This window comes from Eleginops maclovinus, chromosome 16 (assembly GCF_036324505.1).
Source record: "Eleginops maclovinus isolate JMC-PN-2008 ecotype Puerto Natales chromosome 16, JC_Emac_rtc_rv5, whole genome shotgun sequence".
NCBI classification, from domain to species: Eukaryota; Metazoa; Chordata; class Actinopteri; order Perciformes; family Eleginopidae; genus Eleginops; species Eleginops maclovinus.
In genome coordinates, this window is record NC_086364.1 from 5,475,696 (window position 1) to 5,503,602 (window position 27,907).

The window sequence follows — 27,907 nt, forward strand, 5'->3', positions numbered from 1 at the left end:
ACGTCAGCTGCAGTAGCTCGTGCCTCCAGCATCAGTGGGTCGCTCTCTTCATTCAGTCAGCTCCAAGTAACTTAACGGATCTCATGGTTGTTATTATGTGCCGGGGCTGCCTTTTCACTTGTTGCTATCGCTTTCCAGTCAGGAACGGACAAACGGTGTGTGGAAATGTCTCAACTTGTTTTTCTTCTGCTGAATAATCGTCTCAGTTTGGATTTTCTCTTGAAGAAAACATGTTTTTTGGGAAGTTTACTTACCTACTGCCGCTCTTTTGATTTTAACGTGTGTCGGAATGTAACAAGCTAACATTTTTTTAAATATATAACTCCATTTTTGTACCTATTGGATACCGTTACAAAGATAATATTGGAGTATTGATTCACCTTTTTGTGATTTAATAAGGGTATTTCTTCGGAGGTGGAAGTGGAGTATTTCCGTTGAAAAAAGTTTTCATCACCTAGTTTAAGGCAAATTATGCTATATTCTGGTCCTTTTTCCAACAGTTACGGTCATTTTGTTGGGTTTACCTGAATTAAAAACCAAAAATGATTTCGGAGGAAAGAAGCAGCCACGTAAATAAACAAGCCCTAAACTTCCCGGTGGGTTTACTCATCCGCTCTCCAAAGAAGCGACTGGCCAAACTGGGGAGGAAACCCAGCAATGGATCTCTGCAGTAAGTCCTCATTTACCTTCAACAGCCCTATAATTAGCAAGCTGAAGCAGAAATAAACACAGACAGAGGGAAAAGTACTGGGATGTTATGCTTTTACTATAAGTAAAATAGCAATACAAAAAAGTAATAAAATAGTCTGGTACATGAAAAGTCTTGATTTTAAAAGTGAGTAGTACAACAATGTAGATATTGAAGATATACTCTAAGTACTACTCAAAGTATAAGTACTCATTATGCAGTATGGCCCTTTCATAATAGTCTGTATTATATTCCTGGAATACGGTTATTAATGTTGCAGTTGATAAAGGTCATTTTAACTACTAATATAAAGCTTAACTGTATTATCATCTACTTGATTTGCATTTTGTATTATTTATCTGAAAATGCAAAGTATCTGTCAGAATCAGAATCTGAATCCCTTTATTCGTCCAACAGAGGGATTAAGGCTGTCAGAAAAATATATTGGATCTAATTGATTGACTTTCTAATTGTTGCAGCTCTAGATGTATAAAACAAGCCACTTATAGATACACTTATGGGCCTTATTTTTCCATGTCTCCAACAGTGTTTGTTTTCCTCTACTCCCCTCTTAGGTCCAACCACTCAGACACCACCGTCCGCTCCACAGAAAGCGTGGGTGTTCGACAGCCGGCCAAGAGCAAAATCCGCCGCCACAACAACAACAGGCTTTCATCTGTTTTCAACCAAAGCCCCTGCAGTGGCCGCCGCAGCCAGGGCAGCGGGAGCCTGCAGTCTGCAGACGACCCTGCAGAGCTGTCCAGTCAAATGTCTGTCCCCGGCATCCTGAAAGTTTTCGGCAGCGACATCTGTCAGGGGACCCACTACAAGAGTGTGCTGGCCACCATACAGTCCAGTGCAAAGGAGCTGGTGAAGGAGGCCTTAGAGAGGTGAGAAGTTTCCCTTAAGTGCAGGGCATATTATAAATATCAGATCATTTATATAATGCATAGAAAAGTTACACTCACCAATAGCTGTAGTGAGGATCTGATATCTGGAAGTAGAACTGAAATAGAACAATAGTTGCACTGGCTCCATTTTCATTCTAAGGCTTTAAACTTTTGGTTGAGAAAAACAAGAACTTTAAAACGTTTCATGAGCTCACAGAAACTCAGCAGATTTCACTTTTTATCTCATTTTTTCTACGAGAAATAGAAAATGAAATGCTTAATTGGTTAGTCAAAAACAAATACTTACAGTCATTCTAGATGCTCTTTCAGTCGATATGTCAAGCTAAATGCTAACTTGCTGGGTACAATGTTTCAGCGTAGCAGACTTTTAGTATTGTCAGCAGTCACAATATTTACTACAATTCTACTTGAGGGAAGCATGAACATCTGTACCAAATTAATTTACCAATATATTTAGTAGTTGTTGATATATTTCAGTCTGGTCAAAGGTGGTGGACTGACCCAAAAAATAGTTTAATGTCCACCATAAAGTCCTCCTGTCTAAATGTCAGCCTGTTGTTGTTCAGGTACTGCCTGGAGAAAGAAGACCCCAACGACTACGTGCTTTGCGATGTGATTGGACAGACTGGCACAGACAACCAGTGGAAGAGGGAGTGTTTCCGGGTGGTAGGCGACAACGAGAAGCCGCTGTTGCTGCAGTCGCTTTGGAAACCCAAGGAAGGCTTCTCCAGGCGTTTTGAAATCCAGCTGAGAGCGAGTGTAGAAGAGCAAAGTTTAAAGGAGAGAGACACGGTCACCGCAGGTAAACACTTTGGCAATTAACTTGGTAGCTGTAGAGATAATCCCTCGACTTCTGCAGGGACCAGAGATGCCTACTCACCTTAAAAAGCACACGTCTCATTATGACTGTACCAAATAGTAATCATTGTTGAAATTCAAGTTCTTAATCCCATTTTTTAACACAGTTGCATGTAGAAAACTTGCTATACTAATATAATTACAAGACAGTATTTGCAGAAAAAGATTCCAGAGGTAACTAGGCATGCAAAAAACTATTATTTTCTCAATTCATTGTTTGGTCTATTACATTTCCAGTCCAAGTCCAAGTGGATGTCTTTAGTTGTCTTATTTTGTCAGTCACAAACCCTCCAATATTCAATTTTTAATGATATACAATTATTCTGAGAAAATCTGTACATTTCTGAATTCAAAACAGCATTTTTAGCCATTTTTCGTTAAAATGTACTTTAGCAATTATTCTCTAAATATTTGTTAGTTATTTCTTCGCTCACCTATTTATCCATTAGTCTACTAATCATTGCAGATCTAGTCTGAATCAATTTATTAAATTGAGGATTATTTACATTTGTAAGTGTGATGAAGTTATCAACCAAAGAGAAGTTAAAGGTAAAACCCTTCAATGAAAGCTTCAAATATAAAAGAGATACAGTGCATACAGATCTAGTGTAACTGTTTAAGGTACAATTCATCACCCTAACTTCTTTACGTCTGGGTAATCAATCACTCAGTCTGTGTCGTGGTGGCATGGGGGGTCTTTATCCGTGTCTCTTATTGCAGGCTAACAGCCTTCATTGTCCAGCTTATCACCGGCTAGAACAGGGGAGATGGCAGGCATGTGAGAGAGGTCAGGAGGAAACAAAAGCTGCAGTGAGGGATACAGGAGGTCAGCGCGGCCCCGCTCTTATCTTTGTTTTATTGCAAGGGCCCATCAGGACCCTGTGAAACATCGAAGCACGGGCTCTTCCCAGAAAGTGGCCACTCACTGCTGTGTTTTTCTTCCTATCAAAGCGCACTTCCTGCTCACTGGTGCTGAAGCTCTGTTGACTTTGGCACAAGTGGTTGACTCTGCATTAGACCAATACACTGGCTTTTTAATCAGTCGTTTTCTCGGTTACACTGCTGTTTCTCTCATTGCAGCTTTTCAAAACAAGATGTGACATTACAACTTCACTTCTGTTGCATATTTTGCTTGTTAATTTATCATTTGGAGACACAATTCTGCATTTAAACTAGGCGTAGAGTGACTTTTATCTGCTGATAACACTGAGTATGAGCACAGTTGGTAGAGGACTTGCTGCCAGATGACTGTTAGTGTTTCATGTGCCTTAAAATTATAATTAATAAATAAATGATAACAATAATAAAATGTTTTGAATTAAAGTCCATTTTTAAGAAATGTAGAAAAATAAACAATATAGTAGCGGTGGAAAAATCCATAAAAGTCCTGGTCCTGTTTACAAACCGTTACAGCCCTATTATATCTGGAATAGTGTGTTCATTAGTGATTAGTTCATTTAAAGTCATTCCCCTTAGCTAGCTAGCTGCTGGCAGTCGCTGCTTGTTTGTTGTGCAGATATGCGAGTGCTGTCAACCTGTCATCTAACTATCGTTATTAAAGAGGATTAACTTCCCCAAATGTTTAAATGTTCCTTTTAATAAATATTGTTATTGTTGTTTAAATTAATGGAGTTGGACACAGAAATATATATTTTGATTCAGCTGACATCAAAAATAAATACATTCACGTGCAAGTGTTGACAGCTTATATGTTGTGTTCAAAATATGTGCCTGGAAAATTGATATTCGTCATCCACGTCAAATCTGCTTCCAGTCCATGACCGGACAAACTGCCTTTTACCTCTGCAGAGTGTTTCAGGCTCTGAGCAGGTCTGTCAGACTGCTGCTGAACAATGTGGAAAACACCCACTTCCACTGCTGATAAGGGTGTCAGGGCTGCCGGGTGTGAAGCCGGAGCTCGGTGGACATTCCTCGGTGCTTAATGGCTCCAAATGAGCTGAATAGTGTTTGTGTTATGTCAGGCCGCCAGAGCGACTGCTGATATCAGATAGAGGCGGTCACATCTCACTTTCCCCGCACGTTTCCTCTCTTTCCTCCTGGTGATACGTTTATTTGAAATGGTGCCAGTGAGGTGAAGAGTACTCTGTTTTATTGGCCAGCGAAACCTTTGGTATTGTAAATGCTTTGCTTATGTATATAACGCTAAATAGGTTGGACTTTATAACATTTGCCATTTTTTTTCTATTCTTCGGTTTTCCTCCTTAAAAAATCGGTATTGCATGGCTTTAGATGATGACATGGTTCTATAATTTCTTTATTTTCAAAGTAAAGTGTCCTAAAGGCAAAAACAAAAAAGCGATGAGCTATTCTTTCAAAAACTTTGAGCAATGAGCACTTATCTCTAAATGTGGGGCAGATTTTGACTTTTGTATTTTAATTTTGTACTACTGTATTTATTAGTAATACTGTATCTCTTGAAACGTGAAGGATTAAGGTGACCTATGGTCTATCAAGCTGGGAAAATAAGGTTTAAAAACATAATATACCCGTTCCGGTGGGAGTCCACAGACATGTATTTAAATGTTTATTTTGTCTACTTCCTCGAATATAAGCCATCTCTCCCTGTGCTTTCCAGACATCAATTGTATTGTCATGATCATGCAGCACTGCGTTTTTCATATTGTAAATAGTAACATTACAATTTAACACACTCTTTTTTTCTTATGGATCCAGGCATCAATGCTCAGGCCCGTAAGCTGCAGAAGAGCCGCTGCAGAGTGACCTCTCTGTTTGTTGATGGCAGCGGGGACGATGTGGACGGACTCGGGATCTGGAGGAGTCTCAGCGAGATGGATCTGTCCACGATGGGGAAGGAGGCCAGCCGGGCCCGGCAGTGCACGCTCAGAGAGGATCCTGAGGCCGAGGCCGACAAGGAGGTACTGAGGCTCGGCATGGAGAAGGAGGAGACGGAGAGTAGCGATGACAACACCACCCAGTACTCCATTCACCCGCCCTTTGACTTCCCGTACTTCCTTCTGCTGCAGGGCTACAGCCACAGACAGGTGAGAGAGGGAGGGAGGGAGGGAGGTGTTAATCAATTATTTAGTTGCTAATGTGATAATGCAACATTTTAACCTTGACAAATAATTGCTACCTTAATGGACAAAGCTCGGTGTTATGGACAAGTTGGGCTACAAGATTCGATTCATATTATTTAAGCCCATTGTTATTTTCTTGGCTAATTGTTAGAAAAAAGTGGGAAAAAGTGTGTTACAACTTTACCATACCCAAGGTGATGTCTTCAAATGTCTTGCTTTTGTGAAACCAAAACAAATACTCACTTTTTGGAAGCTAGAACCACTAGATTGTTTGCATATTTGGTTTCATGATTACAAAATGGTCGCATTCATTTCATGTTGATTGAGTGATTAATCAACTATTTAAAAAACCCAGCTGTACAGATACATGTTGTCATGGGTCATTTAAAGGTATTTAAATATACAATCACACCATGTTATTACTTCCTTTATTGTTTTTTCTCTTTTTTTTCTGACACCAATACCAGTAATGTTTCTCCATTTCCTAAACATTCTTTGCCTCTGTTTATGTATTTTGATCTTAAAACGTCCCTGTTTTTGTTTTACGACTCGCTGTATTGAGGTCATTCAACAGTCTCCTTGAGTCCTGGCAGTGTGTTGGGAGGCGGGGCTAACAGCGGCTTATAAGAGACGACAAGGTGTACACAGGAACATGAGAGTGTTGGATTGAACGTCTTAGGTTAAGAACCTCAAGGAGAAAATCCCCGAGCCAGAGAGTCATGTGGCCATAAGAGGCCGGAGAGGAAGGAAACACTGGATTTTGGCTACAGCAGTGTTGTAGGCTCAGAGGGAAACAGAAGTGGCCTCCTCCACGAACTCAGGATGAGCTGTCTGTCATCATGTCCCAATGAAAGGACAAAGTGTTCACCATACAGTCAGAGAGAAACATGCTCAGATAACCCTGATTAAAGACACGCTGTAATGCGGGATAAACTACACACAAACCAGTCTTTATCAAGGTTTAAAAGGGATAGTTTTGCTTTTATGAACGGGGGTTTTATGACTCTTCCATAGTGAGCATATAGAAGGACTGCAACTAAGGGTTATCCTCATTATTAATAATTATTCCTTTGGTGACTTTCTAGATTTTTCAGCCTGTTGTTTAGCCTGTAAAATATAAAAACATGTGAGTCCAAAACCCCAAAATATTATTCAAACTGAGAAAAGCATCAAATCTTCATATTTCTGAGGCTGAAAAAAGCATTTACTTCCACTTTTGCTCAAAAGATTACTTCTACATTTACTCCATTTATTTTTCATTGTTGCTGATCATTTTTTGGGCAACTTTTTCTGGCAATCAATTACACATTTCATTTTTGCAGCATGGCATAGAATGACATGGAATAGCTATTTGTATTTTGCGACAATGCTGGCAGAAGTATGAAAGACGCTTCCTATGAATTAAAAACAATAAGTAGAAACAATATAATACTAATATTATACAGCAATACATATTTATTATGGGGTATAGGTGAGTGGAAAACCTTTCATTTCACTGTTCTTCGGTAATATGTTATAGCTTCTTGATTATTTGCAGTTAACACAACAGTTATTGTAATTATTTATGATTAAAATAAAAAGTTTAATCTATTTTTGTCTTTTTAAGGACCCACTACACCCCTGTACGACTTCAGTGAATCTGAGCCCTTTAAAACACTAAAGTCACACAATGACACAAACAAACTAACTGATTGAGTCAGCAGTAGACCTTAAAACTCATAAAAGACAAACAAACAATCCTGTTTTTATTCTCTTCTCTTATATGGTGGGGATATAACAGGATATAGCAGCTCTACCTTTACTGTGCATCGCTGGCCACAGACCTCTCAGGGATTAGTGGTGTTGCTGTATCATGTCATGACTAATTGTCTTACCTCGGCATCTCTGAGGTGGCGGACATCACCGATGTCTCATTCTTAAGCTCTTCTTTTCCGGTCTCGCCTCGCGCTGCCAGTGCAAGATGATCACACGCACCCTGCTGGTTCATTTCCAAAATGTTACACAAGAGAATTCATCCCTGCCTACACGCTGACTGCCATTGGGAAAGAGGTTTAGCATCAATCGTATGGGATTAACTGTTCACCTCACTTTGATGTTACAGAAATCATGATTTTATGCCACTTCTCATCAAGCTGTGTTTCTTGCCGTCTTAAACAATGTGCCAGTTTTTCCATTTGATGGATTTCCTCTACTTGGACCATTAATCTTAAATAGGAAGTTCCACCTTACACCATTTCCTAGTGATCGTTTTTTGCCAGCTACTAACAATATTTTGACAAGATAACTATGTTTCATTTGGGCTTTTTCTTCAGTAAAACTACCCAGATAGACTACCACCCTCTCATTTGTACGGATATCTTATTATTGATGCATTTATACAAAGCCTTTGAGAGTAATTTGGGCTAAAGTATCTTTGGCCAAGGACACTTTGACATGTTGACTATTATATACATGCTAGTACGTCTTGCAAAACTTTATTTATCAATTTCATGGAAGAGTATAATGTTACCCTTAGACGTGACACATTTTTTTGATGACTTGCAGACTGAAAGTTAGCTACAGAGTGGTAAGGGTTAGCTGCGCTTCTTTTAAAACAGACGGTAAATGGATCAATCCATACAGTCAAAGGTTAATTAAAGCATGATTGATGGTCGTGTTGGTGCCATTAATTTAACACTACCCTTATTTTGTCAGGATTTCGTCATCTACCTGATGAGTGGCACCACCACCATCTTCGGCTGCTGCAGGGCGCACTGTAACGGAGAGGACGAGGAGAGGCTAAAGGTGGACATCCTTCTCTTTGCCCCTGATGTGTTTCCTCAGCACTGCTGCGTCAGACGCCTGGACTCTAACACAGGGGAGCACAGACAGACTTCCACCATGCTGAAGCCTCTCCACGGGGCTCCTGTCACCAGAAATGGATTCCTACTTAAAGAGGAGGTTGAACTACACCCGGGGGACTTGGTGGGCTTTGGGAAACATTACCTGTTCATGTTTAAGGATCCTACCAGCACATCAGGGTCGCTGCAGACCCCTCCGTGGATGAGCAAACTCTGCCCAAACTCTCACACAAAGACATCCTCTTGTTTATCGTGCGGCTCGAATCTGGCCATCAAAAGGCTGCAGAGGAGTTGTTTACCTCCTCGATGGAGGGACCTGGAGGGCACAGAGGCTATATTGGTCTATGAACTGGAGCAGGAGGAGAGAATGCTGCAGGAGGTGTTGGATATGTTGGACCCCAGCGGAAATGAACCAAAGCTGACGCCTGCTTTCCTGCTGAGCCTCTCCATCCAGCACTCAGCCTCCACCTTTGAGCTGACGCACTTCAGACACCTGCTGCTCCGCATAGCCGGGCAGATCCAGCTGGTTATGTGGGTAAGGATGAAGCTCTTACTCCAGGTTGTTTAATGTGTATTCAGGATAGGGCTGGGCAATGTTCCTTAAAAAACCACATCTATATTATATTAAGATTATAGTAAATTATGCAGTTTTTATATATTCGCACATAAAATCTGAATTTTCAGGGGAATACAGTTCAAACATATATGACATTTTAGATGGCTTTTAGTTTTGAAACTCCATATAATGATGTCATGTAACTGACAGTGACACTCGGAGGTGGTCATTTTAATTGAGTTTTTATTCAGTATCAATTCACGCAATTTATTTTTTCTGAAGTACAGTTTGCAGACAGTAGTTCTTATTAGTCATTATTATCATCATTTTATTATATGTGGCTCTGTGTGGTCGTCTTTCAATTGGAGGATTGTGGGTTGGATCCCAGTCCCAAGATACTTAACCCCAAGTTGCTCCTGATGACTAACGGTGGGTGAATGTGTGTGAATGTTAGCTTCCCTGTCCTAAAGACTGAATAAAGCGTTTTAACATATAATGGATTTGATTTAGTGTATTGGGGCATTCATCAAACATATCAAGAGAAAATATTAAAACAGTGGATTACTGCAGTTGTACTATAGACTTTATTTATTGAGGATGTACGGACTGTCAGACTTACTGAATAAATGTGAAATTAACACTTGATTACCGTTTTTACACGCTCTAATAATAATGCCTGTACGTGGGGGTTAGTTATTTTTAGAAGAGGAAGATCGCCTTTTCCATCAGTGTTTACAAACTTGACTCATATGAAGTTACATTGACTCTTTTCTTTCTTGAGAATTAAGTGACAAAGCAAGTCTCTTGCCAGAAGGCTGGAAGAAATGACTTGATATTTTGTACCAGCAATACATGTACTGCATCCCACGTAGAACGAGCAGCAATACATCTCGTACATTTAATAGATCTCCAGTTCATATTCAGGATGATATTCCCGTATGAGTGGCACATATTGTAAAGTAATCAAATGTGCCATTAAGGTTGTATTTCATGCTTATAAGATTGTTGATTTTTGCTTAAATTTATATTTTCTTTACGTATTCTCCCTCTTAGGACAAGACAAAGGAACTTGCAGCGATCCAGCCAGAATCGTGAGTATTTTTAATTCAGAGATACGTGACAATAAGCTGCCACAGAGAGAACAACAGCAGCTGATACACGACACCTCCAGTTTTACTGTCTGGATAAAAAAGAGCAGTCAAGGTTTTTTAATGCAGGTTGTGCAAAGACAGAATTTCCCACCTATAAAATGAAGAAGTGTTCTCATGAGAATACGACTTTCTTTATCACCAAGTGTCACCAGATTACACGTCTGTAAAGTGTAAGATGTTAAACAGCTGAATTGTTTTGTATTTCTAAAATGTTAAGAAAAGCTCCTGTTTAACATTTAGAAGCTGGATGAATCAGCTGAACCATTATTATAACAGGAGAGACACTAACATTAACAATGGCTCCATTAGGGGGGAAGGAAAGTAGCTGGAACAGTTTGGCTGTACTTGAGTTTTATGCTGAATTGCAGAAATATTAAAGGAAGCTCAAGTGAAGTTGACGGAAAGTTAAGTCTCCTTTCCTGGACATATTTGTTTTAACAAAACATGTCTTACCATCTAAACTGTGTCATTCATTTTATATATAAATAGCAGGTGTTGATACTTCACTTCCACAAAAAATGTAACACATGATTAACTTAATGCTGTTGTAACAACAAACAACAAGTGGAGGGTTTACTGACACCAGGACAGCTATGCAAGCTACTGTACATTTGATTTATACTCTCATTGTATTTAGTTATCGAGCTCTTTGGTCTTTAAAAATGTCTTTAACTTACATGTTGTTTATTTAAAGCACCCTTATCCTTACTGTCTGCACATTTTCCTGATTAAAATATAATATTTGACTATTTTGGCGATAGGAAGTCTAAGGATCATGATGACTATATTTGAGATATTATATTCATTTATTATACCATCACTTAGTTTATTTTGTGGAAGATTTTTAATGTTTGAATGTTAGTTTGCTTTACTTGGTCTCTGAGTTTGAGTTGTGGTATGAGAATAAATAGACTTTTCTTTGCGTTCATTTCTAATAATTTAAAGCAATGATTAATCTGATGGATCATCATATGATTTTTTACAATGAAAAGGTTTATTTTTTCAAACTTTAATGTCACATATTCACAAGTACAATTGCAGAAATGTCAGGGTAACGAGCGAAAAAACAAGGTCAGAAAGACTGACATTATTGACAAAAAAGTATGTAATTATAACTCCAGTGACGGGCAACCCGAAGACCTTCAGCTGCTCAGCATGGAGGAGCTGATCCCAGGTCTTCAGCCGCTGGTGCTGTGGATGGCAAACTCCATCGAGCTGCTGCACTTCATCCAGCACGAAGTCCCTCAGCTGCTGGCCTGGAGGCAGGATCATGAGGAGGAAGGTGCGGTAACAGCATGGCCTTTAACTGTGTTATCGTCTGCTGATGTGGTTTTAAAATGGGTTTGTGTGTGTTTTCAGGTCTGTTCGTCTCTGAGATTTCCTCCACTCGGACAGCCTGTGAGGAGGCCATGACGGTGCTGGAGGAAGTAATCATGTTCACCTTCCAGCAGTCTGTCTACTATCTAACAAAGGTTGGCTTCCACATAATACTTTACTACTTTAAACACACACACGCATATATGGGGCTGAATGATATGAGAAAATAATGTAAGTGCAATTCCTGCCGTATAATACTGTGATAAGTTCCTTATAATTATCATTAATTTAATTTATCCAGGAGTATTTGCCCTTTGAGATCAGGAATTGTATTTGACATGGTAATCATGGCTAAGGGAGCATCATAGAGTTTCACATAAAAGAGCATGTGACAGACGCTGAAAAAACAGCATAAGAGAAACAAACAGCAGCGATAAAACCAACGGGAAATTCCACAAATATGGAATTGGCTGTGGTCAGTAACAGTGTTCAGTATTCTTCCTTGCTTACGAGGTAATCCAATTATCTTCTGTATTATTTACCATAAACGAGCAATAAATGATCGGAAAGTATGACTACCACAGCATTGCAAGTCCGTTTGGACCTCTGTTTGTGTCATTTCCTTTTGACCTGTAAAATCTCAGTGTAAATCACATGTGAAGCAGGAAATTGGACTGTGTAAACACCATTTTCTGTTTTCATTGAGTATATTCCAGAAAGAAAACACAATATCAGAATGGAAACACCAACTTTGTTAGGCACTCTCAGTCAGGAAAAGCCTCTGAGATAGTGAGCGGGGTGTCTTTTCCACCGACTGGAAGATAAACAAAAAGACAATCTTGTGTCCCAAGGTTTCACTGGTTTGTAGAATAACAAAATCAGGCTGATTCAGTGGGAACCACTGTGTCAGAAACTGAAGATTTCTTTGGTCTTGTAGATCGATTATTTCTTTTAAATTAGGTCAAGTCAAAATATTTATGTGGAAAAAGTGGTTTACAGTGAGTTTAAAACAAAAATGAATAGGTGAATAATTGAAACGAAAAAAGATCTGAGGAGTGATAAAAAGGATCTAGAATTCAACAAATTACAACTCATTCACACTTTTTAACAACTCATTCCTGCAACACTGTATAACGTCTAAAACATAGGCTGACTCACAATGGACAGTTAAAAAACATCCAAATTGTAGAAGCACAATTAGAGATGTCACTATTTCTTATCCTAAGCATTATCTGTTACTCGCCTACATTACCCACAATGCAACTTTGTTAATTGTTGTCAGCAGCTGTATTGAAAGGTCACCATTCTAAGTGACACATGTTAACCTCTTAAACTCAGAAGGACTCACTCTGACCAATTATTTTAATCACGACTGTGTTGATTGTCTCTCCACAGACAATCAACACATGTGTTGCAAAGAACAGATTTTCCTTCCTCTGGAGTACTTGGAAATACTAATGTGGACTTCCTTCAGGAACAGAGAGATATGGGTAGCAACTGCAACAACACTGAAGCGAGCCTACGGGCCTGAATCTCTAAATTCAGCAGCTCAAGAGAACGTTTAACAGCTGGCAAAGTTTAGGGGACACATTTGACACATATGTTGACTTTCCCTTGAAACAGGAAAGAGTTGCAGGAATGAGTCCTAAACTGTAGAAAAGAAAGAAAAGAAAATGTTTCTTTTAGATACGTTTCTTGTTAAAAGCCTGACCAGGTCTGTGGTTAACACGAAGAACATTTATCCTAAAGCGTAAAATATGTCAGTTACTTCAGTCATGATTCCCTAAAGCTTATAGTCCTTCTGTTTAGTGTTGTTGACATGAGCCATATGACTCTGGTGTAGTTTGTTTATTCCTTTACGTTACCAGTCTTCTTAATTTGTTTTAATTATACCTAAGATGGAGCCTTGGGGTACACCACAGGAAACACCTATAATGAATCCTACCTGCCTACAAAACGCTTCCATAGACTTTGATTAACACCTTTCAAAGGCAACAAATGCATCATAGTTTTTGTCTTGATTTGTTTTTGTGACAGGCAGCAGTGAACCCTCCTCTTTCACAGCCCAACATTGCCAGGCTATATTTATGTGACTTTCCCATTTTAAAGAGGATTATAAAAGGCTGTCTGGTTCATGCAGAAATCCAGTCAACATTACTGCAGCCTTTAGAAACACAAACACCCCGTACACCGACTATTTGAGGGAGGGAAGGAAGGGAGCAGGAAAAGTCTGTTCCTTTAATTTGAATACTCTGCTTTTTAACAAAAGAAATAGTGGCAAGTTTATGGAGCATTTTCTGAGGCAGTTTTAAAGTCCATTACGTTTATTTTTCACTTTTAAGGCTTCTACTTCGAGCAGTTTCTGCTTTGTTTTAGCTTTCAGAAGCATTGCAAAGTGTTACTGTGTTTCTGGTGTAAAGAAAAAGAGGATCTGTTTCCGGCAGAGGAAGTCAAACTGTCATCAGAGAAACCCCCAACGGGGAAAGGAAGGGAGGAGGTTTTTCTGTTGACTTCCTGTGATATTTGACTCAGCAGTCACAAGTATACACACATCTTACCTTCACTTTGTTTTTCTCTTCTATGAAAGTATTTTTAAATATGAATAAAACTTATCCAAAGAGATTCATGCAGATGTTAAAACAGCACACACAATGAAGGAAAACATTGCACTAGGTGGTCACAACAGGCCATACAGATGTGTAGAAAATGTCTGACATCCAGATGTTTTTTAACAAATAGTTACAGTGTGTAAAAAAAAATAAGATAACAGATTTAGCAGATCTCCGTGATAACAGATCAGCCCGTGGACATTTGCAAATTCAGCGATCTGTTTTCCAGGCATGGCTGTTATTAGTGTCTTTATGGCCTCTTTTAGATTGTCTGAGGTCATTATCTTCATGGTTGAAAGTGAGTGTGAGTGTGTGTGTGTGTGTGTGTGTGTGTGTGTGTGTGTGTGTGTACAGGTGATGTCATGCCATGTGAAACAATGGCAGAACTGTTTTAGAAGAAAGGAGTAGTGATAAGAGCCGGATCTGTGTGAGCGCTGACAATGAGGTGTTACAGATGATCCTTCAGCAGTTGCAGTTTGCTGTCTTGTTCCCTCTGCAATTTTAAAAGGCCTTATTAGGACTTTTAAACGTTAAAAAATATATAATAAATGTGCCGGGGTGGGAGGTAATATAAAAAAAGACATTTAGTTTAAAAGGAATCAAGAAACAAACTTTGTACCCACATTTGGATCAACCTTATCAGACAGTTCTGGGCTTTGCAAATGTAGGAAATGCAAAGAAGCAGCCAAACTTCTTGGCATTGAGTTAATTTGTTTATTTTTAAATATACATACGTCTTAAAAACCGAATGAACACTGACAGAACTAATTTCAAAGGTACCGTATGATAGGATATGATGGTAGGAATCGTGTGAAGGCCGTGTCTGCATGTTGTAGTTTATCTGTTTCTGTGACTCCCATGGTGCATCAGCATTGGTTACTCAGTACCTTGCAGAGAGGTAAAGTGTCCTCACCTCCCTCCACAGAGCATGTATGCAGCTTTGCCCGGGCTGCTGGATGGGAACCCGTTCTCAGAGAGCGGCCAGCTGCGAGTGCCTGATGGACTGGGCGGCATCCTGGAGGTGCTTAAGGAGGCGCTGAAGCTTCTCACAGCCTTCCAGGTCCATCCAGACATCTCGTTACAACTCTGTGCCTACCTGTTCTTTTTCATCAACGCATCGCTGTTCAACGCCCTCATGGAGAGAGGTGAGACCCCTGCTCACTTTCCCAGTGTTAACTGACAGGTTTTAACTCTTGATTTAAGTTTGGTTTGGTTTAGCTCAACCACTTCGGGATTAATGAAAGTTTATTTGTACTTTTTTTAACGTGTTTGTTATGTTGTTATGTTTGATAAAAAAATGATACGGATCCAAAGACATTTCGACTGCATTTGCTAATAAAAATATTTGAAAATCTTTCATTTACAGCATTTACAATTATGTACATTTTAGCATTTCAATGTAACCAGGCTAACAGCATAAATATTACTTCTATAAGTGCTATGAGGACATCTTGTTTACCATACCTTACTTGGTCGAGCATCATTTAGGTTGCAAATGAATATCATCTCTGATTTTAAGCATGTTGTTTTTCAGGATCTGTCGCTGGGTTCTACCAGTGGTCCCGAGGGGTTCAGATCCGGGCCAACCTGGACCTTCTGATGGATTGGGTTCAGGGAATCGGATTGGGCGATCTGACAAATGAATTCTTCCAGAAGCTTTCTGCAGCTGTCAATCTGCTGGCCACGCCCAAAGAAACCCTTCTGCAGGTCAGAGGACATCCGTTTCTGCTTTCCTGTTTGTCTCCTTGTGGGCGTAGCCTCGAGGGTCGACTCATGTTTGAGTCAGCATGAATGTTTTCATTGTCTTAAAGCTGTCCGTTGGTCATGTATGTGTATGTATGGGGTCCAACAGGTTTCATCTTAAACCTCCCCCTGCTTACATGTAACTGCTTCTGTGTAACATTTGTGGAAGCCTGTTCATTGTTATAGTTGAGCTGATTTACATTGATCAGATTTGAGAAAATGGCCATGAAGAACAAAGTAAATAGACACAAGTTATCAGGACATGATTTCCTGGTGACAATGAGGGGATGGCCATCACTTATTCTGCTTACAGTATAATCTTAAGGACCTGAGTATATCCTGTTAGCCACAGTTTGTACGCATGCATAGATGTCACTGAAAAGGTTTCTGGCACAGGTGTACTGTAAGTGCAAGAACACTACAAAGAAAGCCCAATGAGACTTAAGGAGACCACTCAGGGAATCTAAAGGACTATGATGAGTGGTATAAAACCCCAAAACAGACACTAAACAACTATAAAGATAAGAACCTCACACTGGAAATAACTGGGAAAAAGGCCATAACAATTAATGTACAAAGAGACAAAAAAAAGAGAGATACAAAATGACTAATGATTGTTCCTTTTATGCTCATTTTCAGGTTCATATTTGGATTTTGTGTCTCTACTGGGACATGTTTCCATGCTTTGAAGTTCAAATTGGTCTTTATTTTAATCATACTTTCTGTGCTGCAGCACCTCTTTTCACCCTCTGTCTAAAAACAGAGCGCAGTCTGCTCTGATTGGTTAGCTGTCCGGCTCTATTGTGATTGGTCAACAGCTCAGAGAATCTCCATTTTAGTCTTTGCAGACCATTGACATGCACAAAAACCTATATAACACACGACAGGAAAGGGAAAAGCCAAAAAGTATCATAAGGTACTTTTAGATATTTCAGCTGGCCGAGATTTCTAGTTATTTGAGGTTGACAGGATTGTGATCTGTGTCTGTTTACTCACTATGAGTGTAGGAACTAGGTAATACAAGGCCGAGTTCCACACATCTGTTTCCACTGTATGACTCAGAGTTGTACCAGCCTGAAACATCTGCGGGGCACAAATCAGCATCACCCCCCCCTCATCACACAGCTGTTGAAGGCTGTGTCTCGTCTGCTTGTGGGATTGGAGGGTTGCTAGGAAGCTGGTGGTTTAATGTATCCCTGCCCTGGCATGAGGTCACTTTGTGGAGCACACACCCTCAGCCTTTTCCATCTGGAGTAGTTCTGGGCTTTTAAAAAAGTGAAGTGGCAGAGTTGTAAATTACACGCCAGGGATATGGCGTTGCCTGTTTTGCCAGCAGTAATGGAGAGCACAACATCTGAGGAGTTATTTTGAGTGGGAATAAAGCTGCCACACATTAAATGTCCGACATTTTTGCGTTCATTTAGTTTTCACCTTCTGCTGAGCTCAGTGTGGCGTCTGTTATAGGAGAGCAACAACATTTCACTGATACTTTCTATTATGGCCCCAGCATGTCTGGGCAAAGTCCTACTTCCTTCAATTCAACTGGAAACAGACCGAATGAACTACGTAATGTGTGTAATAGTCACATGAACGCTGCTGGCCGGTGACTCACCTGTTTCCTGGTACTCCAGCTACTTTCTGTATTATCAGACGATCACGTAATATATTTCTCCAGTGTGTCATATTTCATGATAAGCAACCTGAGAATAAGATGTTTACACTTCTCACGCTGCACAGAACAAGGGTCTTAATTATAATGCAGGAGTGCACAGTCAACACAGGTATGGAGCTTTTAAGGAAAGCTGTAGTGATATGAAGTGCTTCTGTATTTACATGTGAGTAATATTTTCCCAAGAGGTTTTTGTTACCGCAGAGACAAAAGCTATTCACCAGATCATATAATTGGTTTAAAATACTCTACATGCTAATGAGAGAGTAGCAATGACTCTGCCTCCTTATATGGAAACAAGCATGATGGGAAAATACTTGTTGCTCCCTCAGTGTCATCTCACAATAACTACAAAGAGCCTTTGTGACTCCTTCTGTAAGATTTAACCATCACTTTGAAATCTTTTGTTTTAGCCTCACTTTTAACAAGTTGCTCTGTTGTCTTAAGAGGAGGTCTGAGTATAAAAAAAATTCTCAACTTTAAGTTCAATCTTTTAACCATCCTCATCAACTTTCAAAACTGCATTCCCTTTTCTGAATTTGGACCTTTAACTGTGAGTTTGTTTGTTTTCATGAATAATAGCGAAAATAATTATTCTTTTCAATATAAAAGAATGTTGGAGTGACTTTTCTAAGACTATATTTAGCAACAACATTCTGATTGATGCTTTTTTGTACAGGAAACCAGCAAAAAGCTTGTATTTTCCCAGTAATCACACATTAGAAAATGACTCAATCCAGAGGAAATGGTTCACATAGTTAGTTGAAACCAGAGCATCAGGTGTAAAGCCTGACAATAATAAGGGGTTTTATGCTGAATTCTTATCAAACATTGTGGTTAAAAATGTTTTAATTGGGATATTTGTTTTCCTCGGTCTAGCTGTCTGTGTTTTGGCTACATACTCTTATTGTAGGATTTATTTTGAACTCTTACCCTTCTTAATTGTTATACTGATATACGTTCACACTCCCAAAATGTCATCTAGTGAGGCAGACGGGTTATGTTTAGGGAAGGTTTTTAGAATATTTCTGCTTCATGTCTCAGTGTTTTCCTTGTTGTTTTATGTCCCTCCAGGCGTCCTGGGCTTCTCTCCGGGCAGAGTTTGCTGCCCTGAATGCTGCTCAGCTTCACCACATGCTAAGGGAGTACAACTATGGTAAAGCCAGTCCTGCAGGATGGACCCCGTCTCTGAGCGATGCAGAGCACGCTGTCAGGACCGGTGAGTGATGTAAACCATCCTAAAGATAAAGAAAGCATCCTCTGCATATATATATACTATATATCTTGCTATTATAAATATTTTATTTTCAACCCTGATCTCATGTTGTAATTATTTGCAGCTAATTATAATTAAAGAACCTTAACACTGATGCTCGTATGCACCTTTAAGCAGCAGCCTTCCTCTCAGTCTGTGTTTACCTCCACAGTAATCCTGTCAGTCTGTCTTACCTAATCAGCTCTGGCCCACGCTTTCCACTCAAATCAGTATTTACGCCACGCTCTCACCTGCTTCCACCTCTTAATCGATTTAGGTCGACTCCATCCTGGTTCGTAAAATACCCTTAATTGAACCAGCAGTTGCGTTAGTCCTAAACTTTATTTACCGCTTTTAATGACGTGTTAAAAGGATAGCAGGACGTCCTGAAGTGTGTTTGTATGAGGTGCTTATCTGTAGTCTTACTTAGAGTAGATGGCAGTTTGCACACAAAGAGACATGTGCAGCTGCAATACATATTTCAGACAGCTAAAAAAATGTCAACCTTAAAATAATAAACATTAAATTATTTGTATGCTTTATTCAGAATATTTTCACTGCCTCATCTTGCAGTCAGACAGCGCTTCCTAAAAAAAACGATATATTGTGCGGCCCTACACTTCACCAAACCGGTAATTCTCATGAGTTAAATATGCTTCAATTAGTTCGTTGTTTTTGGAGTGTTGTGGCTTTTAAGAGTGCAGCTTCATCTAATAGAAAAACAATCGAAACTATCCCTTAACCCAAACACACCCGCTTGAAAGTTTCAGGGTTGAGTTTCATTAGAAGGCTGTTATGAAGCTTAGGGTCAGTTGTGACGGATGACCTTCTCTCCGTCTGCAGCCGACATCCTGGAGAGCTTCGACAGCCACCCGCCGCTCATCCTGCCGAGCAGCGCGTTTCATCTGGAGCTCGGTAAACCTGTGGTGGAGCCGGCTCTGTTCGAGCAGCTCGGCCATTTGCAGGAGTTCATACGCCGACTTCCCCTCAGTGAAACCCAAGCCGAGCCCGATGTGGAGGCACAGGTAACAAGCTCTCTGACCTCGGAGCAGGAAATGAGACACCTTAATGATTCCACATCTGTTATTGATTGACTTTATGTTCCTCAGGCAACCCCAGACAGCCAGTCTGCGGCCTCGCCCTACGTCACAGTATGCCAGGACCCTGCCCACCAGGAGGTCTCTGACCCGGTTACCACCTCGGACCGCACCTCCCCTGCAGAGCCGTCTCAGGCCCGAGGATCTCACGGTGACCTGAGCAGCTGTGAAGCGGTCCTGACCCAGAAGCTGAAGAGCCTTGAGCTGCTGAACACCTTTCAGGGAGGACAAGCGGACATGGGCTACCACAAGAGCCTGGCACTGGACCCGTCCTGCCTTCTGACCCCGCCAAACACCCCGCAGGGCATGGAGCTGTCCGAGCTGGAGGCAGATCTGCGGGAGGGCGCGTTCCAGCAAAAGAAAGGTAACTTAGGGATAGAGGAATAAAGATGTAGACACTTCCTGAAAGATCCCTGTAAATCAAATTCAGAGAGAAATGTTTCAATCTATTGGAGATCTTTGTCAAGTAACACCAGAGAAAGTGGGGCATGAGTTAAGTTATTATAGCAAAAAGGGAAATAAACGGAAAAAAAGAATAACACTAGTAACCAGGTTTGAAGCCAAATGTCATTAGTTCCAGACCAGCACACGCCGCCCTATGCTATATGCTTGTTTACATAGTGGCAAAATACTTTATTAACCAATCAAATTACATGTAACATACATATGTGTTCATAAAAATGAAGCTGCCTTTAGCTGACTGATTTTGAATACTTGCATCGTCTAGTCATTTTGAATCTTAACATAATAAAAAACTAGAGCAATTTCAGCTATTTATTAGCTTGCATGGTCATTGATTCTTACCATGCTGCACCATATCAACGGGGGATCAACAAGTGTGAATGTTAGCCTGCTTAAAATAATGATTTAAAGCCACAAACAGCTGGAAAACATTAGCTGAAACCTGGCAACAGAAGATAATAACTGAGTGTGCACGCACAAAGAAAACCACGAGACAAACATTAAACCACATGTGATGATAAACCAATCACAGAGTTCCAGGTGGATTTATTATCAAATACCTTATTTTTCACAAGTAAAGCAGGATTCTTTTACACCTGACAATCTGGGTCCATTTAAGGTTTCAATGTTTTCTCTTAGAGGCACAAACAGCTGGCAAACATTAACTGAAACCTGGCAACAGGAGGTAATAACTGAGTGAGCGAACACGTACAGAGAAACCATGAAACAAAGAAACCGGCAGCTTCTCAAGAGGCTCATTCATGGCTTCTCTTAGCCAGCAGGTTTTGATTCAGATGACACATGGCTCTGTCACTGAGTCCGCTTCAATTCAAATCCTGTCCCCTCACTGACGCCTACAATGAGGTCACCTCTTAAACCTGCGCTGACTGGACCTATTAAGGGACGTTTTAGTAACTTGACCTTTAAAGACCTGCTGCATATTTGCTTCAGTCCACATAAAGGTATTCAACATAAAAGAGGTGCAGCGCCTTCATCTTCTCACTGACTGGGGTCAGGAATTTCAAGTGGAAGGCTGAGAAGGGCGGGCGTGCTCTGCAGAGGAAAGAGTGTTTCCTCTCCCACCTCTATTGTTTTTGGACACCTCCATCATGAGGTCATCCATAGGAGGGAGAGGGAGTCATAGTGAGAGCAGACTACTTTACCTTTTATTCAACCAAATGTGCAGATTTGTGGACATATCTGTGGAGAAGTACTCGCACACTTATCCCTCCCCAAAAACGATTGTTTTCATATCAATTACTCGACCCTCGTTACCTCAAATTCTTGAAGTTTTTCTCGCATGCCTCCATGGTGAAAGAATAATAAAAAACTCTGGAAAAATACACAAATTCAATTAAATGTGGCCCCTGTTTAACAACAGCAAAACTGTACCAAGACAATAGAAGGTGTGGTGAGCATACAACTGGAAAAATGAGACTTGGATGATAGTGAAAGAGTTTGTAAAATAATCATTTGGTATATTTATTTTGTTGAAACCAGTAGCTTTACATTTTTGGGATCCTTCCTGAGACGGGGATAAATGTGAGATAAAACAATGTTCTCTTAAACATGATATGGTAATAATCATTTTGTGCTAGGAGGAATTACTTTCTTTAACACATTTTGTTGTTCAAACAATAAAAAACACTTCCATGAGGCTGTTCTCAGTGAGCTTCACATTTCTAAATCATATCAATTCATTATTTCATTCATTTTATCTGAATAAATGAAATGGGTAAATTACAGTACAAGAGTAAGGATATAAAGGAATTGATATGCAAAAAGAAATAAACATATGTTGCCATACAAAAAATAATATGAAGATTATTATTTTAAATATATAAATCAATCCTTAAAGCTATACAAATAAGTACTGGTGTCAAATCAAACCTCACAAGACAACATTTCACCTTGCTATGGTTAGCTCCCTGGTTGTGCTTTGAAAGGTCAGCAGCATCCAGGGTCAAAGTTGAAATAATTTGAACTCTGAGCACAGTGCTCTGCGACAATTTTGCATGACGCTGAAGACAGCGCATCCCCCTGCACCTGTCTCGATAGGAACACACCGGCACCGCCAGAGCCAAGTGATCTCACCTCTAATCATGTGAAGACAGCTCAAGCATGCCAAGCTGATTTCTTAATGGACTTATCTTAACTGTAGTGTGGTGAACACAGCGGAGGAGGCTCGTTCTAACAAGGCAGGGTGTACCGGACGCTCTCCTCAGGTCCTAATGAGACCTTCAGAAATATTTGTGGTCGCATGTGAGTGTGTTTGTGTGTAAGAGGTCCGACCTGTGTTAATGCGCTCCCTCACAGAGCTCCCACTGTGGCAGAAAGGCTTTAAAGCTGGAGGATTTTGTTGATCCTCATCAGATGGCTTTACTCTCATTGGTTCCTTGTTGCGTTACGTTTTCTCTGTTAGTGCCTTTCATAAAAGTAATTTGTTGAAAGGGTTTGAGGATTACATTGGAACAAAGCCATCTGGTCTCTGCTCCTCTGTCCTAATTACCAGTTTATTCAAGAGTTTCATACAAACTGCACACCTACAATTTACAGCGCAATGATTATAAAGTTGGTGTTAGAAATCTATATCGTTTTTTATGTTAAGGAATTATTCAATTTTTTATCAGCAAAATAATCAGTGAATCCAAATATAATAGATAATAATAATTACAATTAAAAAGACCAATGAATAAATAATAATAAGTTAATAATGAGATAATTAAATGTGTAATATTACATTTGAAATATTATAAAAAATAAGATGGGTAATAATTGATTGTATAGATTTGTTTTTGACAAATAAATACAAATAATAACGATAATAATCATGATATATATTTAAATGTTTGATATGTTTTGCAGTATTTTGCTTGTATTTTTTTGCCCTTGTAATATGTTGATTGTCTGCACACAACACTAAAATAATGACTTAGTAAGTCAGTCAGGAATATTATAGTTTAAAACCCAGTAAAAAATCATATGTACTTTCTTTACGCTTTCTCCCAGCACTTAGTTTATATCAAATACCTGCTGCTGTTAATGATTTCTGGAGTTAAAATACATGTTTTACCTGTAATATAAATATATATACAGTATATTATTTAATAAATTCTCATGAGAAGTGTCGCAACTTGTAGCTTTAGTTGAGTTTCCAGCTGTAGTGGAGACCAGGTGAACGAGCCATTGATCTGTGAGGACTGAAAGGTGCTATGATAGACCTTTTTCACACCCTGATGGGAACCCTGCAGATCGTCCCGCCATGGGTATCCGTACCTTGGCCTCCTGTGTTTCATCTACCTCTGTGGTTATTTTTTTGGCTAACAGCTAATGATGTTTTGAAAGTTTGGTAATCCTTTAATCTAGCCCCAAGAATTACAGAGAGGTGGTGATGTCAGGAGAGAAAAGAGCAGTGGCCGATCCGTCATGGGAATTTACAGTTGGGTTGGTGCGTGGAATCTTAATTGGTGGAGGCATTGTTCGGGGGTTAGGGTCCTGCGTGGGGGGCAGACAGGCCTTATGTTGGAGGGAGGTGGGGGAGGTAGGGCAGGAGCTGCAGGGGTGGGAACAGGTCTTCTTTTTTTGGGAGGAATGCTTCTGTTGCTGCGTTGTTTTGACAGGAGGAAACACATGAGTGAGACAGGCCTCTGTTAGCAGCACGCTAACAGATCAGGAGAGCTTTCCAACTTTAAAGACTTTATCTAGTGTTCACAAAGCAATGTTATGGAAATTAGCTTTTCTGACACCTGCCACTACCAGTACTACCAGTTTAACCAATTTGGTTCTCATAGGAAGACTGTTTTTATATGCTGTTCATTATACTTGAGTATAAACCAGCAGTACTCTACTACTCTACTTGCCATAAGACTAAACTAGATAAGAAAAGAGCAGTATGTACAATATCTCAGAAACTAAAGGGAGCAATTCAAATTTAAATCCATGAACTCATAACAAGTTGTAAAAAAAAGATATGCGCACATATAGAGTGTAAAATAAAATCATAAAGAAGAATAAAGCATTAACGGTTTTGAAGACTTTGGGGACAAGGGGATAGTGACTCTTGCTCCTTGCTCTTCCGGCCATTGTCAAATCTAGTGTGCCCTCGCTAGTCTGCTAACTTCGCCTTATGTTGAAATGTAAGGTTACCTATTGAACTTTTGCAAAAGTTTCATGTACAGAACAACTCCTATTTTCTTATCAATATCATGTTAAAGCCAAAAGGCAGCGAGCGACCGTCTCAAACGAGTTACATTCACTTCCAATTCACTGCCTCTGAATTTTGATGTGAGCATTTGTTTCTCTGTTTGTGTGTTCAGCAAATAGATGTGCTGAGAGGAAGGTGGAGAATGAAGAAGAAGAAGAAAAAGAAGAAGGAGGAGGAGGAGAAGAAGAAGGAGGAGAAGAAGAGGAAGCAGAAGAAGAGGAAGGAGAAAGAGAGGAAGTGTTTGCGGTGGAGCTTCACAGAGGACCTCACGGTCTGGGTCTGGCGCTCGTGGACGGGACGGTACGATGGCGTCCTGCTCCTCTTCTCTCCTTCAGAATGTGACTTTATACAAATATTGAAAGTAACAGTGGTGTATAAATGATCACACACTTATTAGGATTGTTTCCCAGCTGCAGCCTTGTTGACTTTCATGTGTTTGCACAGTTAGTAATCCCAAACAGAAGAAATGTTGAGTAGCTGCTCAGATCTGATGAAGGCTCATGAGATCAGACTGTAAAGCACAAGCCTAATCTTACTAAAAGTTCTTACTTATTGAAGTGGGGGGGCTAAAGCAACCTAATGAAAAAGAGCTGTAATACATTACGTTTTAAACCCAGGGGAGAGCTCATTAGTGCAAAGTTATTATTAGAAACAGCACGACGATAAACCTATTCACATAAATAACACGGATACTTGAGAGGCTGCCAAAAGATTTCAGTCATGGAAATGACCAATACTTACCTGCACGTCTGTTTTGAAAATTAGGGCTTATAGAAAAGAAACAAACAACTGAACAATTTCAAATACATTTCTTTAGATTTGAGTCATGAAGATAGATAGATTTAATGAATTGAATCACAAATAAAAATAAATAATATAGGAGAAAAAGTCTGATCATTTTTTACGACATTCCCTCTAATAGTCTTTAAGATATTACAGGCCTGCAGTGTGACACACACACACACACACACACACACACACACACACACTGCTGCCTGTCACCCTAAATGTCACCAACCTTGACTCCACCTGTTCTATGTTTTTGCAGAAAACACAGCTGAGAATGAGCGGCATTTATGTGAAGTCTGTGGTGCCGGACTCTCCCGCTGCCCGGTGTCGGAAACTGAGGACGGGCGATCGCATCCTGGCTGTTAACGGCACCAGCGTGGTGGGGATGGAGTACAACATGTGAGCATTACACTACCTCTCACAGTCACTAGGGGCATTTCTGAGCAGGGTTAGTTGGTTTAAGTTGAATCTAAGCTCCTATTTGTTGCAGTATGAGACAGTTTGTAGCCGAATACAGACCTCGCAGCCTTCAACTCTACTAAAAACACAATTGTTGATCACATGGCCATTGCAGCGTAAGATTTAATATTCACATTTTTGTTTTAAACTGCCCTTTTTTAGCAGATTGAGACATATTCTAATGTTTGCCCTATGACATTTCCTGGTTACCTTCCCAAAAAATCATCAATTCAATGTGGTAATGATTGAGACGTCCACAGAAAAAGAAATCCCCCCTGCATTTATTATACATGAAATAAAACAATTTGGGGGTTTTGTTTGTTTAAAAACATCAACAGTGGCATTGTGTCAACCAAACAAAACAAAAACAAATCTCAAAAGTCAGGACTGATGATAAGTGGAAAATATTCATCTATAAAGAAAGAAGCCCTTTGTCCTGTAAGTAAAAACATGTATAAAGGGTGCCGTTTGAAATGAAATTTGATGCAGATATTATTTACCTTTATGGAAATCAGAGCTACTTTTTTAAAGTGGCTTAAAGTAGACACACATCGGCGGACATTAGTCTGACCTCTCCTTTCTGTACCTGCTTGTTAACATCATGTTTGTTCACATTTCAGTGGTAGAGAACTGATCCGATCATCAGGAGAATCTCTCAGACTGCTGGTGGCCAAAATCGACTCAAAGACGAGCGACCATGGCTCGATCACGACTAAATGCTGAGGGGAGAGCTTTGTGCGGACGATCAAGTGCAATTGAAAATTCTCGGAGGACGTTTGGTTCATCCTTCCTGCAGCTTCCAAAGCCAGTAATTATTTCAGAAAGGACAAACTCACGTCTCATTCCAGACGGATTGTGTGTTATAGAGCGCTGAGACAATCAGAACGAGGCCACGGTCACGTTTATAAAAAGCTCATTCTGCTGTCACAGCTTCTGTCTGGCCTATAAACAGCTCTCATAAACCGCCAGGGTTTCTGTGGGGAGGAAAGGAGCTGCCTGTGGCTGTTTGCTAACATCTCATTTCAGTGTTCACAGTTTTTCTGTCTGGGGAGATTCATCAAGCTGCTCCAGGATCCAAATCCCTCTCTGGCCACAACTGGAATCATTCTGAAATGACTCTTTTTAAAAACTGTGAAACAGTTTATTTTACTCTGGAAAACTCCTATTAATTCATTTGTTGAGTCATAAAATCATATTTATTCACAGGGGGACATCAAATATATTTGCTGTCTTTCCAGAACATTCCCAAAAAAGGGAAAACGACACTAAGATAAAGCAGATTCATCTCAATTTAGGCAAATTGTTTTCTTGTTTTGAGTAAAAATAAGATATAGGACTATCTTTGTGTTTTAGCAGTTTGTTCGATTTAATGTGATCTTAAGATGATCACACAGATTCTCCTGCTGTGAAATCTCCACTTTTACATCGCTTGAGAGACATAAAGTTCTCTAAGTTCAGCAGATAAATATCCAGGTTAAAGGGTCATTGGATATTTTTCAACCTGAGCCCTATTCTCCTATGTTACGTTCCCCATTTTAAAGGCGGGGTATTCATCTACACACACTAATATGTTGTTATATTGAAATAAAGCTGTCAATTAATTGAGAATTTCTCAGTTGACATGGAAAGCATCACGTCTAATAATGTTGACCACTGCAGAACGACAAACTGCTGCAGCCCTCATCTCAAGTCTGTCCATGAGATCAGCCCAAATGTTGTCAGTGAATGTTTGATGACGCACAGTATTATTCACAGTATTTTGTAATATTTATATGTCGCAGTATTTTTGAAAATATTGAATAAATATTATTTTGATTTTGAAAACCTTTAACTGGTTGTTTTGTATTTGTGTAAAGGGGGGGGGATAAACTCACACAGGGATTTTAGCCTTTGCAGACTATTGACATGCACAAAAACCTATATGACAGTCTACAGGAGAGGGAAAACCCGCATACCATAATAGGGTCTCTTGAAATCCAGTGTCCTAATTTTGAAAGATGCAAGACTAAATTACAAATTGAATTTAAACCATAATCTATGCTATTTTCAAAGCCACCAGTCTCCATAAAAAACCCAGTACTTTGCCCTCACAGTAAACTGGCGTTGCTGTTCTACTGCTGCCTCAAAGGGTTGATTTGTTTGTGTTGTTGTGTTACTTCGGTGAAAATGAGGTAGCTTATTAAAACACTACAGTTGTACAGTAACACTAACCAACCAATCAACCAAGGCGGCAGTAGATC

The 27,907-nt window shown here is 39.8% G+C and overlaps 1 protein-coding gene across 2 annotated transcripts; it reads left to right on the forward strand.

Annotated features, from left to right (window-relative positions):
• Window positions 1-42: 42 nt before the first annotated feature.
• radil2a (Ras association and DIL domains 2a) lies at window positions 43-27,498 on the forward strand. Of its 2 annotated transcripts, none has more exons than XR_010167657.1 (17): window positions 43-155; window positions 501-670; window positions 1,264-1,578; window positions 2,166-2,401; window positions 5,152-5,480; window positions 8,211-8,891; window positions 9,966-10,003; window positions 11,185-11,345; window positions 11,423-11,535; window positions 14,915-15,134; window positions 15,524-15,696; window positions 18,476-18,620; window positions 19,500-19,681; window positions 19,766-20,117; window positions 24,532-24,757; window positions 25,468-25,607; window positions 26,288-27,498. XR_010167657.1 is itself a non-coding variant. In XM_063904035.1 (17 exons), exons 2-17 carry the CDS (start codon window positions 543-545, stop codon window positions 26,388-26,390), a joined length of 3,504 nt encoding a protein of 1,167 aa, XP_063760105.1. In that variant the 5' UTR covers window positions 43-155; window positions 501-542; the 3' UTR covers window positions 26,391-27,498. The 2 variants fall into 2 exon arrangements, 1 of the variants encoding a protein (XP_063760105.1); XM_063904035.1 differs by having other exon boundaries at window positions 24,532-24,719.
• Window positions 27,499-27,907: the final 409 nt, after the last annotated feature.